Source organism: Electrophorus electricus, chromosome 17 (genome assembly GCF_013358815.1).
Source record: "Electrophorus electricus isolate fEleEle1 chromosome 17, fEleEle1.pri, whole genome shotgun sequence".
Classification (NCBI taxonomy): domain Eukaryota; kingdom Metazoa; phylum Chordata; class Actinopteri; order Gymnotiformes; family Gymnotidae; genus Electrophorus; species Electrophorus electricus.
This window is the reverse complement of record NC_049551.1, coordinates 2,837,430-2,853,747: the sequence shown is the minus strand read 5'-3', so window position 1 is coordinate 2,853,747 and position 16,318 is coordinate 2,837,430. Positions and strand designations below refer to the sequence as shown.

General features: G+C 40.6%; 1 protein-coding gene across 2 annotated transcripts in view; it reads right to left on the bottom strand.

The window, feature by feature from the left end:
* unc13bb (unc-13 homolog Bb (C. elegans)) overlaps positions 1-16,318 on the bottom strand; it is a 68,293-nt gene that overhangs the window by 51,336 nt on the left and 639 nt on the right. For both annotated transcript variants that reach the window (XM_035535896.1, XM_035535895.1), the window contains exon 2: positions 7,509-7,538. In XM_035535896.1, coding sequence (XP_035391789.1) covers positions 7,509-7,538 — 30 coding nt within the window. The remainder of the gene's footprint in view (positions 1-7,508; positions 7,539-16,318) is intronic.

Sequence of the window (16,318 nt, the reverse complement as noted above, 5' to 3'; positions counted from 1 at the left end):
AATTCTGCAAAGTTATAAAGCCCAAAATTCACATCAAAGTGTGTAACACACTCTCAAATAAATGACTTTTTTTCAGCTGCCTGAAAAGCATAAATCCTGAAATCTGCAGTTGCCTCATTGGAAAATAAGCCATTTTCTTTGTTACAAGATGATGCCTACTGGCAAGCTTGGCACGCCTTCATACATAGGAACTACTGGAGCCCAGGAAGAGTTTGCTCATTTTTGTAGTCATTTCAGGAATATGTTGTGTCCTTCATTGTGAAGGGAAATCTCCTTCATATGCTCTGCCAAAGGCAGAAACTCAAAGAAGTCAGTAGTTGAAATTCATTTTTACCACTGTTACAATTATTTTACTGTGTTCCCAGCACATCACGGAGGACTGCTTCAAAAACCGTGTGAAGTTTGATGCTAAATTTTCACATCTGATACTCCTGAAGGATGGGGCAGTTCCAACTTTGCATGGTCTAACAGAAGAATCAGGTACACAACTTGCAGGTATGCATTATTATTGGTGGATTTGGGATGTTTAAACCAAATGGGATAGCTCCTACAAATGTTCAGGTGTGGAGTGGTTGCCTGCAGCTAAGTGATAGACACAACGTTCAGCTAACAAGGCTAACATAGTCTGATTTCATAATCAACTGCAGGCTCCTTTTTACCCAAAATTGTGAGGAAATATGTCAATCAGTGTTCAAGTGTGGAGGTGGATTTATGATTACAAGTGCTAATATTTCACGGTTTTAATCTACTGTTGTGGGACTGTGAACATCTGTGAAACCACCAGACACTAATGTTCTAAGGGCAAGTACAGCTTGAATATAAATTGTGCCTAAAAAGAAAGCAAAGAGTTTACCTACAGAAAAGCATACCAATTTTCAGTCTAAAACCTCTTCAGTAATAAGCTTTGTATCATTTTTAATCATTGATAAACCTAACAAATATTTGTACATCATTTTCAAGTGCTGTGTGCAGACTGCACGACAGGGCAGAACATGTAGGGACAGAGTGGGCAAGCTGACCACAGGTTGATGGCACGGGTTTACTATAGTCTCGAGAGTTGCATTTCATTCCACTTTCCTTCGCTATTCTTTCCATCTCCTCTTCTGAATTCCATGCCATTACAGTGTCTTTCCCCACCAAACTTCATATCATTGTCATCTAATGCCCTCCAGGTTCCCTAGATCACTTCATTGATGATCCTGACATTCTCCTGAGTCAATTACCTTTGAAAGAAATCCACTCAATCTCCTTGGAGACTCCAACCTTCCAGACAAGCTTCATTCCTCCTGCATCCTTCCACTGTTCACAGCATTTGACCTCACCCTCAACCACTCTCCTCCAACTCACAAAGTGGGCAGTGTTCTGGACCTGATCTTCACCTGTACAACCACAACATCAGACATCGCAGTCCTCCACCTCTCGGACCATCACTTTCTATCCTTCTCTCTCTCCTTCCTGCTCTTTCCATCCAGTCCTCCCCAGCATGTTCCTCCTCCTTCTGTAGCAATCTGCACTCCATAACTCCCTCTTCCCTTATTTCTACTATTGTGTCCACCTTTCCTCACACTGACTCTGTCTTCTCTCTCTTTGGATACAGTTACAAAGTCTTTCATTTCTACACTTTGCTCATCAATGAATATTCTGTGCCCTCTCTCCTCTATACCTGCAAAATCCTCTCCTCTTCCAACCAGTGTGCATTCCCCAACATCCAACTCTCTGACTTCTTTTTCTCCTCTCTCCTCAGAGAAAATTCTTCAGCTCCTGACTTCCAGCAATCCAACTACATGTCCACTGGATCCAATTCCTTCAACTCTGTTCCAGATAATCTCAAGAGATCTGCTTCCTTTCATCTCTGTCATCATCAACAACTTCTTATCTTCTGGATACATGCCAACTGCATTCAAAACCACCAGGGTGGTAACAATCCTCAAGAAAGCCATACTCGATGGCTCCAACGTTACCAACTACAGACGAGTATCACTTCTCACTTTCCTCTCAAAAGCCCTCGAACGAGCAGTTTACAATCAATTGTCTCTTTTCCTCACCCAGAACCAGCTGCATGATCCTAATCAGTCTGGCTACAAACTGGCACATTCTACAGAAACAGCCCTCATAGCAGTGATGTAGAAACTTCATGCTGCTAAAGCAGCCAAACTGTCATCTGTTTTGATTCTTCTAGACCTTTTGGCAGCCTTTGACACAGTGAACCACAACATTCTTCTCTCTGTTCTCTCCAGGCTTGGTGTGACTGGCTCTGCTTGGAGATGGTTTCAGTCCTATCTGGAAGGATGGTCCTATCAGGCAATATGGAGAGGATCCACATCCAAACCATGTAGATTCTCCACTGGTGTTCCACAGGGCTCAGTATTAGGCCCCCTTCTCTTCTCTTGGTGTTGTAATATCTTCTTATGGTTTCTGCTACCACTGCTATGCCAATGACACTCAATTATTTCTTTCTTTTCCACCCTCTGACACGCAGGTCTCCAAACGTACCTCAGCATGCTTTGACTGACATTGCGTCATGGATGACAGCCCACCACTTGAAGCTCAACCTCAGTAAAACTGAGCTTCTGTACATCCCAGGTACTCCCAACGCTTACCATGACCTCACAGTTTCCTTCGAGAACTTCCTGAAGCTGCATGGACATAACTTTGGACAACCTGTTGTCATTCTCAATTCATGTTTCAAATCTAACCCAGTCTTGCAGATTTCTCCTTTGTAACATACGAAGGATTTGGCCCTTTCTCTCGCAGGAAGCTACCCACGTGCTTGTGTAGTCTCTTGTAATCTCATAGCTGGACTACTGCAACTCGCTACTTGCTGGTCTTCCTCTAAGAGGCATCAGACCTCTACAACTTGTCCAAAATGCAGCAGCACGACTGGTCTTCAGTCTTCCAAAGTTCACACGTTACTCCACTGCTGCACTCCCTTCGTTGGCTTCCAGTAGCTGCACGCATCAGATTTAAAAGCCCGATCCGTACCTCGAGTACTTCGAACCTCAAGTACGGCTCGGCTTGAAATACTGTGATTCCGATCTCATGGAAGACAAGCATCGAGACTATTTTCTCTCCTGGGTCCAAGATGGTGGAATGAACTTCCTGTCCAGACAGCAGAGCCCCTTGCAGTCTTCAAACACAGACTGAAGACCCATCTATTCGTGGAATATTTAAATAACAACTGACCCTGCTCCTATATTGACTGACTAAATTAGTACTTATTGTTTATTACACTGTTGTTTAACAAACTCTAGCACTTATTGTTTATTGCACTTATCATTGTCTAAGACAGACTTTATGCATTTTGTACTTCTAGGCATCAGCAGCGATCCCGGTATTTCTACAGTATTCTAGATCGTTGGTATGTTGGACTCTAACCTGCTGTACTGTACTAGGATGTGTTCTATGAGCAAATGACAAAGTGCTTTTGTAAGTCACTCTGGATAAGAGCTTCTGCTAAATGCCATAAATGTAAATGTAAATGCAAATCTAAGCATTTCAGACTTAGTGAAAATATGTAAAGTATGAGAAAAATAATGTGTTTGGGAACAATCTATTCAAGTAGACCCCAAAATTGAAATTATGAAAATTAAAAATTAGTAAGAGCCTAAGAGAAAGCCCAGCACACCATGCTGAGGCTAAAGACGTAAATAGTAAATACTGCTCACTCAGTAATGAATACTACAGCTGAATAAAAAGGGGAGGGACAACAGAAAGCTGAGTGCCTTGAGAAAAACAAACACACAAAAACAATAGTAGGAATGAGGAACACACACACACACACACCACACAAACACACACACACACACACCCAACACACACACACACACCAAACACACACACACACCAAACACACACACACACCAAACACACACACATAGGTAAAAGCTTCAATGTAAAAAAACGTTTTTAAATACTGGATTTTTCAGTCAGGTCCTTCATCAGCTGTGTAAGTTTGATTTGATTGTTTATATCCATTCTGTTTCACTTTTCGTCTCTCTCTATTGACGCTCTAACTGCACAGGTGCCTCTAGCAGGCGGCTGAGACAGAGGCCTGCACTCTGTCCGTTGTCCTAACGCTGTGTGCACTGACCCCGTCTGACCGTGCTCTGGTAATTTCACGGAAGCCTCATGCAGGCCGCAGGGAGATTACAGACATGGTGACAATCAAGCCTCTTCATTTCCTGCTCTTTCTGAGAGAGGAGTGCGTTGTGGGAGTGACATGGGTCCAGTAGCACTCCCTTTCATCCTCACCAGCCCCCTCCACAACCATGTCCTCTTCTCCCACCCCAGTAACAGAAGAGGACAGAACACACACACACACACACACACACGCACACACGCACACGCATACACACCACACACCACACAAACACACACACACCACACAAACACACACACACACACACACACTAGTGGAGTGGTACTATGGATGATCACAGGCACACAGACATATATGTGTGTATCGACAGCAATGGGCATGGCTAGTGATAGAACCAGAGAAGAATCTCAGCTGATAAAACAGATCCTCCGATCTTCAATGTCCTCCATTGTCTCGCTCTTTGCCATAGGGATTAAAAAGCAAGCGGTTTTGCCCATGACAACAGGTCAACAAAACAAACAAAAAAATTCAAACAAAAACAGTTCATTTTAAAAAACAAGGTCCTGTAAAAATATCAAATTCAAAGGCTGCTATAACAAAAGGAGGTATCCTACTTCAACCAGAACATGTCTCTGCAACTGCCAACCAAAAGCCGATGAATGCCTTTTGTCATAAGATTAAACAGGAAAGATAATGGCAAAGAGAACAACCATTTTGTTTTGTGCACTGCAAAAATAGCGTCACCTAATAAACTGCAGTAGCATTAAAGAAACTATTAAAACTATTAAACAAACAAACAAATAAATAAAGTCTACTGGTTGAGAACTCTGACTGTAATTGGAAAAGCCTTTCCTCTGAGGTAGCATTAGTATCGCTAAGGTAGTATTGTCATCGCTGAGGTATTATTAGCGTCGCGGAGGTAGACTGATAGCCATTAGCGCTGTTGTCCTGAGAGACAGGAAACCTCTGTTCACTTGTACCTTATGCCGGGTTCTGCAAAACCACATTTTACTTTCTCAAACAGATTACACAGCATTTCCCATGACTGCTGCTGCGACTTGTAAACAGCACAAGAGTATGAAGACAAAAGCGATGAGAAGATGGAGGAGGAGCTAATTAATCACAGGAGCACTAGAACCAGGCTGAGGCACCAACTACAATAATCCTACAAAAGCAGTAAACTGGATGGAAGACAAAAACAGGGAACTACATTTCTGATGAGTTAGAATTCAACCTTACTATAGATGAATAATTCAGCTTTAAAAACTCTTGAAGGTTGCTTCTTTGCTAACCAACCAGTGGTGTACCAAATGTTTCTTTATTCATTTTTGATGCTTGTTAATTTTTTATGGATAGGTGTAGAAAGCCTGGAATCTAGAAGCCAATGCTTTGCATTGATCTCCTAATGAACATGTGAGTGCTTAGTATCATCCATCCAATTAGTGTGTAGTACTAATCATTCAAATTAGTGTATAGTATTAATCATTCCAATTAGTGTGTAGTACTAATCATTTCAATGCCTGTGTGCAGAAAGTTCTGATGCCTCTGGGAAATAGTTCCAATGTATGCATGAACATAAATCTGATGTGTGCAGACATTGCCAATCCCTGTGGTGGACAGTTCTGATGTCTACGTGCAGATAGCTTCAATGTCTGTGGTGGATAGTTCTGTTGTTTTTATAGATAGTTCTGATATCCAGGGATGTCATTAGGGATAAGTCTTTGGGGCTAAAGCCCTAAATGTTTCGATGTCGCCCACAAATAATTTTTCCTTCTGCACAATAGCACTACAGTCAATTAAAAAAAAAAAAGTACATTGCAAGATTGAGCCCAGAATCTTTACATATACAGCTAATGCCCCTGGTGATGTGTGTGGTTGATCAGTCTGATATATGTGGAGGATAATTCTGTCCCTGAGGAGTCTGTTCACCGTCAAAGCGAACAGCAGTGCATCTTTTGTGTGTCATGTCTATGATGACTGATGTGAACTGCCAAGCAGCGGCATTGATCAGCAGAGACAATGATCGAGATCATGAACTGTAAAAGCCTCTCTCAGAGCCAAACCAAACCACTCCAAGACAACACCACATGTCCCTCTGACTTTCTCAGAGATTAATGTAAGATTAATGTTTATACAGTATCCAGAGTAAGCTCCAAATTAACTTCTCAGAGTAACCTTTTGTTTGTTTCTTTCTTTCTTTCTTTTTGTTTAAAAAAATGTTTTTTTAACAGTTTATATGTTTTCTCAACTTTTATTCTTCAAGTAGATGCAGCAAAAGTAAAAATCATAGGGATATATAGGAAGATCGCTTCACTTACAATATTTCAGGTATGATTGTCACTGATACAACAATTCATATCATTGCATTATTACAGCCAGGGTAATAATGCAATGATATGAATTGTTGTATTAGTGACAATCATCAAGCCCATTAAATCAAGACCTGTCATAATTAATTTCCTTTCACCCAGAGCAGGCCACATATTGTTTGGCACGAGAACACCCATGCCGCTGAGATAGGTGTGGGGTGGGCGTGGAGGGCCCCGGGTGAACGTTTACAGAGCTAAGCAAACACTGGATTACATGGAAACAAAAGAGCCGACAGCCAGCCATAGAGGCAAGATTGGTAGGCCTGTTTACAGTCAGTCATAAAGAAAGGCCCAGTGTCAGCACGACAGCTTGCTTGTCTGATCCCATGTTTGTCCAGGACATGAAGCACAGCGACATCCCAGTTCTTGTATGCCATGCCAGTTTCATGCAATGGCTACGATAATTGAGCCATTACATCATTCAAGGAAGCTAAAAATCAGCAAGCAATAAGCACGATGGAATGCGTCACAGGAGAAGAGAAGGAAGGAGCTGATGACTTTAGTGTCGTATTTTCATGTTGCATTTTGTAATAAAGCAATCCCATGCAAGCAGTGTAGCTTACAGGTATTTTAAGGGAATGTGAGAGGTAGTTTAGGGGTAGTCTGGAGTAATTTAGAGGTAGTCTGGGGTAGTTTAGGGTAGTTTTGGGGTGGTACAAGTCATCCTGATGTGGAGCTACTTTCTTCGCTGCTCTAACACAATCACCAGGCTTTTCAGGAGTTGAGACAATTGTTATAGCACAGGGAAAATTGCTGTTCTGAGGGGCTCCAGGACTAGATGTCCTCTCGCAGTGTGGGCCATGGCATAAACTGGACTATGGAAAGTGGACTAAGTGTCAGAACTAGAGGAAATCCTGACAACCGTATCCTTTGTTTTACAGAGTCATATCATGTAGGGTAGATCAAACCAAATATTGTTTCCCTGGAGATGTACAGAAAGGTCAGGCCCTGTCTTAAGATGCATCACAGATAAAGGAGCAGTATTTAAATAAATAGGTTTAAATTATATACTAGATAAGAAATAACAATACTGCACTTACCTCGTGGGCCCTGAAGTTTGGCTTTCTTTACTAAAGTAACAAAAGGAGAAAGAGAGAGAGAAAGAGAGAGAATGGTTAGAATGTAAAACAAGCCAATATAATACATTGAGCAGTCCCAATGAAAAGTAACTGAGATTGGCACCATTCAGAATAGATTTAGAGGGTAGAGGGTATTTCTCATGGTGTCCTTTGTCACTTCGATGCTGGACTTCATTCATTAATCCTGCTGCCTTCTTCTCAGAGGCCCTGTGCACTGCAGCCATGACCTGTGTTCAAAACTACTGGGGCATTGGGCTTTGTGGCATTGTGGAGCATATTAACTACATCAACGAGCAAAAAGTGAGAGACTAATAATAATCATGTTCATTTATATAGCATATTCCAAAATCTCTGAATGCTTCAAACAGAGTAAAAAATTATTTGATTAAACAAAGTCCATGACAGTACATTAATGAAACATTTTACATATTAATAAATACATTTTTTTTAAATAAAAAATGACAATAATACTTATAGTCCAGCTATATGTCTTTAAGGTTTACATTCCTAGTATTCTTTGAATATCTAGTTCAAAGTTTAGGAGTTTTATAAGAAAACCATCTTCTATGAACTTGGTCGGAAGTGATCAGCAAGATATGTCAAAGCAAATCCACCAAGGGCTTTACACATCAAAAGCAAGCCTTTGCAATAAATATGTAACTTAGTAGGCAGCCAATGTAAAGGATTTTGTTGTGCTGGTAAGGACTATGTTGCTCACATGATAAAATCTTCAAGGGTTACACCAAGGCACTTGATCTGAGTTTTTAATTTTACAGAATATCCTTCAAGGATAAAACTTGGAAATTGTTGCCAATAATCTCCTGTTCCACTGTATCAATAAAGCAGCGAGGACCCCGGAGCAGCTCAGTTTTTGGGGTTTTTTTCCACTCAGTTTTTTCTACAAAAACTTACTCTGGATACAAAATAAAATTTAATGCTTGAAATCAACCTATGTTCCAAATGATCATAGAAACTGACTGCTCTTAAAAAAATCTTTTTCCTGTTTCAAACAGTTTAAAATATAACTTTTATTCATAACTATATTTATAACTATAAAAATATTTTTAGAAGTACAGAAATGAAAATGTTAAGCTCCTTTTGTATAGACACAATGACTATTATGGGATTGAGTGTGGATTTGGGGGAGATTACCGTAGCCCGCATTATAACAGCAGCTGCAGCGGCAGATAGATGAGAGGACCAAATGTCTAGCAGCCATCACTGGATTATTCCACATAAACACTTCCAATAACAGTGTGTACTGTATTATATAAATTCTAACCTATACGTAATCTAACCTAGGTATAGTTGGTATGTAACATCCTACAGTGTGAGTTTTAGGTTATTTCATATAAGCAGTATAGTCAAAGCTGCTCTGGCTGAGTATGGCTTGGACAGCTAATGTGATAGCTCACTGTCAAATATGCAAATCACTAAGAAAAGTCAATTCCTTGTAGGACATTTGACTACATTAAAGTTTCAGATACAAATCAGCACAAGTCAAAGCAATGTAAAGTGGCAGGCATGATTGCTTATGCAAAGACATGCAAATTAGAACAAAAACATCCGCAGATTGCAGGCCAAGAGAGGAACACGCAGTGGAAAATAAAAATTAGGTATGCAAGTGCCTTTCCCCAGTTTCCTTATGGCTCTGGAGAGTGGGTAAGCATTCAGTGTCTCAGTGGAAACTGAGGCTTATCCTTCCGGTTAGTTTAGATTCAGGTTTTCTCAGAAACCCTAATGACATTTTAACTTTCCCAGTTTCGCTCCTAGATGTAAAATGTTGTTCACATATTCTCTCAGAATCTTAAAGTGCACCACAATAACATACTACACACTAATCCTATGAGATATATACAATATACTGATCTTAATAGTATGGGTTTGTTAGGTTAGTACACAAAATATTAACATACTACTTTGTTTTGTAATAACAGAAAGTGATGAAGCGTTGCTATGCCAACATGCATCACTGTAAGATGTGACAGTTACTTTTGACAGGGGTATTAACATAAAAATCTAAAATACTTAGTCCTGATCTTTTACCTCGCTTATAAATATGGATAAGTTATCTAAATTTAGCTGCCATCATCTAGTTAGATAATTAGCTTATAAAGGCCAAGCACTGAGCTAGGTGACTACTGTGGCTAGCTAAATTCAAAATTCCCTAGACATAAGTAGCTCCTCCCTTTCCATTTTGCATTGCATTATGGGACAATAGTGTCCATCCAAACCATACTAAAAAACAGCTGGCAGCATGAATATATACTCAACTCATTAACATTTTTAACTATGCTACATACTCAAAAACTAGTTCGAAATTGCTTATTCCTTTACATGTGGCCTGTGTCATGAGAACTGGGTCATTGTTTCCATTGTAAATCAGTTCCAGAAGCAGACAATTAAAGCATTCACAATGTAGAAATATGGACTGGCTGAATGATCCAAGCAACTGCACTGGGGATCTGTGGTGCTGATGAGCCATAGTGAGCTTGTACACTAAACATGTTTCAGTGGGGCAGCAGAGCAGGACAGTATATTCTGGTAGCAGAAGTAAGAGTCACATGACCAATGTTTTGCTATTACAGAAGGTAAAAAAAAAACCCATCAAGTATCTTCACATCAGATATAAAATTGCTAACAAAAGGTAAAAGAAAGAAAGCCAGATTGACACTACATATATCTTTGCTGCGACCAGTGGCCATATTCTGGTGAACTGAATCTGTGAATCTGCCAAGTAGATTACCAGTGATGATGCCTGCATCTTAGGTCACATTACAGCCATCCTGAGAGTCATGTGACAGAGAGAGTCATTCACCTGTATCATTCTCTCTGCTAGGACTCTACACCGTATATTGTAGTGTTTCCCTACATTATCACACCTGATTAAGCTCAGAAAGCACTTGATATAAAATACATGGCTTAGTACTGGGAGAAAGTCTATAAAGCTGGGATATGTAGCCTTCCAGGACTGAAACTGTGAATCCCTCTAGGTAGGCAGGAAGTGTGCAACAGGAAAAAGGAAGTGGGGGGTTGGTGTCTTTTGCAGTGCCTGCTGTTTACATTTGGCACTGTGGAGTCAGCGCGGCGAGGCCTGAGAGTCAGCTGGACGAGCGGACAAAGGAGCACAGCAGATGGGTAGAGGATTATCGTCCAGTTTCCCTCCATCTCTCCTTTCCTCTCAATCTCCCTCCCTTTTTCTCGCTCCCTCTCCCCAACTACGCCAGTCACTCACTGCAGACTGCCTTACCTCTTACAGACAGAAGCTTTTTAAATTCTCTATCCTCTATCTGACATATATACACTAAAATATTAAATAACAGAAGCCCCCCCCCCCAAAAAGGACACTGCGACACCAAGTTTTTTTTTTAATTATAGTGCTTTGGCCACTTTGAGCTCATTCAGTATTTTTAAAGCACATCAATTTCTTTTCCAGCATATCTGTGCCAGGATTTTACTTTGTGCCATACATTCATGCAAACTACAGGCTCACCAATGTTCTGTGCAACACAAACGCATTCCCACAACGTCACAATAAGACAGCTACTGAAAATGATACATATATAACAACAGCTATAATAGAATCGTCTGCTAAAACAGATCTGATTCTGAATGCTTTCCTCACCTCCTAAGTGCTTTGATGGGCATGGCTGGACCCTACCTGTCTCTCCCTGTACAGATGTTTCTTACATATCACACAATACCTGCTGTTAGCATTACAGACATGCAATTCAAAATACATCATATGAACTAATGAAAATGTATTCAAGTCAAACATGCACTGTGTGATCTCTGCATTGCTTCTTTTCCATTGATCTAGAGAAGCAGCAGCGTGAAGACGGGACAAGTCAGGGCGGTGGGAGAGGTCAGGGCAGGGTGCTGAGTTGATGTGGTTCACCACACCATCTTTTGATCTCATGTGGACACTCGTTCACCATAGACACTGGCCGTGACATCACCATAGAGATGGCTCTTTTGGCGGGAAATAATTGAATAAAGAAATTGCAGTGTGACTGCAAAAAGACAAGGAAGAAGGCAGTCATGTGCAGCAGTTCCACTGGTCTCACACAAACACACACACACTCTCAAACCTCGGGTTTAACTGTCCAATATTTGTGAGTTATCATCAACAAATAAATCTGAATTTTGGTGTGAGTTTTGCAGCCTACTGTGGAAAATCGGAAATGATGCTCATAGACCAAAAACATTAGGAAGTTATATGTAGCATGATCTATATTGTGACATCACCCTTTGTGATGAAGAGATCATACTATGTAAATGAGCCCTCTAAAACTCTCTAAATGCTTGACTGGGTGTAGTGATCTTCCTGGCCAAACTCAGATGCTCCTGATGAGTGTTCTGTGGACTGTTGGATTTATCAATTCTGAAAACCAGTCTGAAACCATGTCACACTAAGAGTTCACGAATGTTTCGCCAGGTGTACCAGGTGTTAGCAGCACCATGCTCTACCTGCTCTACAAGGTGCTAGCAGCACCATGCTCTACCTGCTCTACCAGATGCTAGCAGCACCATGCTCTACCTGCTCTACCAGATGCTAGCAGCACCATGCTCTACCTGCTCTACAAGGTGCTAGCAGCACCATGCTCTACCTGCTCTACCAGATGCTAGCAGCACCATGCTCTACCTGCTCTACCAGGTGCTAGCAGCACCATGCTCTACCTGCTCTACCAGGTGCTAGCAGCACCATGCTCTACCTGCTCTACCAGGTGCTAGCAGCACCATGCTCTACCTGCTCTACCAGGTGCTAGCAGCACCATGCTCTACCTGCTCTACCAGGTGCTAGCAGCACCATGCTCTACCTATTGTACCAGGTGAGCCACAGGAGTTACTGGAGCAACACGTAGTAATATAATCACAATGTGATTTTGTCAATATCATGCAATTCTGTTAGACATTCAGTGCAAGTGTCAGACAAAGTCCATGATGAAGTCAAAGCCTAAACTAACACTTGAATGGTGAGAATCCCTGCAGCTGGTGCATGACGCTGATGAGAAGATGAAATTACAAGGGAGGACTGTTTTCATTCAGTACACAGAGACCGCTGAAATCACCTGTGCAGCTGCCAGTCAATGTTATGCTGACCTCTTCCATATCTATAGTAATACCTATCATAGATTAGAACTCATGTTTATGGAATAAGGCAAATAGGAGAAATGTCTGTTCCCATTTTTGTTGGGTTAATTTTTGGGGCCTGATTCTTGGAGATCTTTGCAGCATGCACAGACAGGATTTTTCTTGGTAAATTCTCCAAGTAATTAATCTTTTTCTGTTGCATAAACATTATTTCATGCCTCATATGGTAGCTAATCTCTGTGCTACAGTCTCTCTGGTGATTTTATTTCACAGCTGTTCAGTGCAATCAAATCTTTCCCCAACCGTTTTGTTAAAACAGCCTCAGACACAACTGACCCAAAATACTTACCTTTTCTGAGCCTTTATTGTAAACCCATTGTAAACTGAGCCTTTTGTCAGTTTACTGTCAAATTGTCAGTTGTACTGTCAAATTTATTGTAAAATGCTAACTGCCAATTAATAAAAACTAGTAAGTGTAGTAAAATCATGTTACCTGATCCCAAGTTATCTTTCAGCAGTTGTGAAATTACCCAATGGACCCTAGTATAACAAAGAAATCATTTCTTCGAGTGAAGATAGTCAGTATTTCGTAAATCTGAGATCAACATGGGAGTCAGTATCTTCAGGTTTTTTAAACCTGTAAACCCAACAGGCAGAACAGACTACTGCAGTGACCAGATTACTACCATGCACAAAATAAAGGAACCAAGGTTAAAACAAACAAACAAACAAACAAAGAAAAACCTAATTGTAAATGTCATATGGTGTTACCATATACCAAAACAAAGAATCAACAACAAAAAAGTCATTGCTGGGGTTGGGAATGCTTCATGGCAGCCATCACTGAATCTTACAACTGCTATCAAAATTACAAAAAAAATCAAATAAACTTCTCAAAATGACTACACATACTACACCCACATTCACAGTTACTACAGCTTACTTAACCAATGCATTCATTTTTTTCCTTTAGCCCTTGTCCTCTTAACTTAAGTGGATTTATAACACATTACTATGTCATTACTATGCATGTGTGACAAAATACTTGTCTCCATTCTGAGAGCTGCAGGCTACAGTCACAGCTTGTCTCGTTTTCGAGGCAGTCACATCTTCTCTCGTTTTTCGAGGCAGTCACAGCTTCTCCCGTACTTGAGGCAGCAGCTACACAGCACTGTCAGTTAACCGTGCAGGACTTCAATGTTCAACTGGTTAGTACATTTTTTCACCTCAGACACACTTTCATCCAAACAACATGGCTTTCTGCATGCTTGAAGACTGGTACATTACACAAAATCTCTCCTCGTTCTGAAAAAAACTGCAATTTGCTGATCTCACACAAACAGGTTTTGAGTTTATATCAGCGTACAGAATCATTGATATTTTTTGCACATCTCTTGCATAGTTGTAAGTCATATTCCAATTCTGGCACAGCACAAGTGAAGAAGGGCATAGACAGAGGAGCACAGATAAGAGCAGATCGACCCTTCACATTCTCGCAGACCATAATCACTGATATCACGTGCTACCCACCAGTTAAACATTGAATCTGCACTGCATCTGTATTTATTTATTTCTCATACCATGTATGCCAACATTCTTCTCTTTCCCGCTCAGATAAGAATACCAACTGTGATGCACAATTTCATGATTTATCTGCCTTTTTGGCATATGAAAAACTGCATTTCATTCTCCTGTACTTATACTGTGTTCAATGACAAGGTTGTATGTGTGTATGTATCTATCAGCACAGAGAATAGATTCAACACAGAGTGGACAGAGAAGCAGAGGGTACTTGGAGAAACGGTGAAAGAATGAATAGGGCAGCACAGGGTAGGTAGACGAGGGCAGATGGAGTAGAGGAGCACAGGGTAGGTAGACGAGGGCAGAGAGTAGAGCAGCACAAGCTGGATAAATATACAACAAAAACAAAAACAAGCACATCTTAGGGGTCAACTTTTCCTGGGTAACTGGAATCTGAACTCATTTCTTTGACAATAAAAACCATATGAATGTGCATATCTGATGCAACTATGATAAAACAAAAACTGTAAAGTGACCCAATGTCCTGTCCACTTATTGGATAGCTTGAATATAGATGATGTACAACACAAAAACATTTCTGTAATCTGTCTATATGCCGCACTCACAGCACTACTGGATTGGCAGAAATAAGGACCACGTGTCGAGTAAATCCAATCAAATGTCGTTTTTGGTGTTTGGAGGAATACGTGAACCAGCCGAGGAAAGAAAAGAGCGAGTTAAACAAAGGAGTTGGCAAAAAGCACCCTGTATTCAATCATAATGTCGCTAATGCACTCTTGCACACACTCAGATGATGACCCTCGTCAATTACACACTAGCCAAACAAACATGCCCCTGCCCAACAGCACATGGGTTTGGTGAGAGACAGGTCTCTGGTCATGGGAGCAACAAGGTATTCAGATCCATACTGCTTCTTCTGTAGACTGAATGCATCCAGAACGTGTGTGTCTACATCCCAATTTACACCAGATGTGCTGTGCCAAGTACAGCAAATCCCAGATTCTCCTAAAGCTCAAAATGTTTCTTTTTTTTTTTACAGTGTCATAATTTTAAATATTGTGTTCATTTAATGTGAATTGTTAGTAAAAGTTGCATTCTCATAAATACAAACAATCAAATTTATGGCAAATGAATATAGGCCCCAAATATCAGTTACCAATGTCCTTGATTGCCAATAATCTGTATTGGTTTTGGTATGAGACCTGAAAAAAAAATCTGTCAACCCTTGGTAAAGACAGATTATCCCTGCCATCTCCTTTCTTCTAACATTACACTTTCCAAAATGTATTTGCATAGAAATAAGATGTTTTAAAAGTTGTCATCAAGAAAAAGATGAAGATCACAAACATGCTTACAGGTCTTTAAGAAGTGTTTCTGTCTTATTGACTGTCTCATCAGTACCAGGGCTTCTCCCTATTCAAATCAATCTGTGTAATAACAGACAAAGGCCATATGAGCAGTGTGCACCCCCCCCCCCCCCCCCATTGCCTTACACCCTAAAGCAATACCACACAAACAAACAGAGGCAGTTCAACAGAGAGAGAGAGAGAGAGAGAGAGAGAGAGAGAGAGAGAGAGAGAGAGAGAGAGAGAGAGAGAGAGAGAGAGAGAGAGAGAGAGACAGAGTGCCCATAACGTGCAACCAGAAGACAGCTGACTGCCAACCAGACAAGGAAGCAAAGGGGAAATGTTGATCAGTGACTTGCCAGTGGCCACAGATGAAAGTAGAATTTCTAGAGCAACTCCCCTTATACACACACACACACACACACACACACACACACACACACACAAACACACAGGATCAGACTGGAGTACTTATAATTATTTCCATATACACCATATGTCATGACTAAATAATAAGCAAAAGTAAATAATGATGATGATGGTGATACTATTGTTGTTTTTATAGCAGCAACAAATATCAGTTAATGTTAAGTGAATAAATGTTAACAATAAGTGAGTTGGATTTAATGAATTAATTTAATTATTCATAACAGGTTAAATTTCCGCACAGGGGCCTACATGTTAATGTCGACAGAAATTAAAATCTGTATTAATTCAGTGTGAATTCGTAATAATATACAGCATGTAGTGACAGTTCTTCGTTAATGAGATAGTACTTGCTTTGTTGAA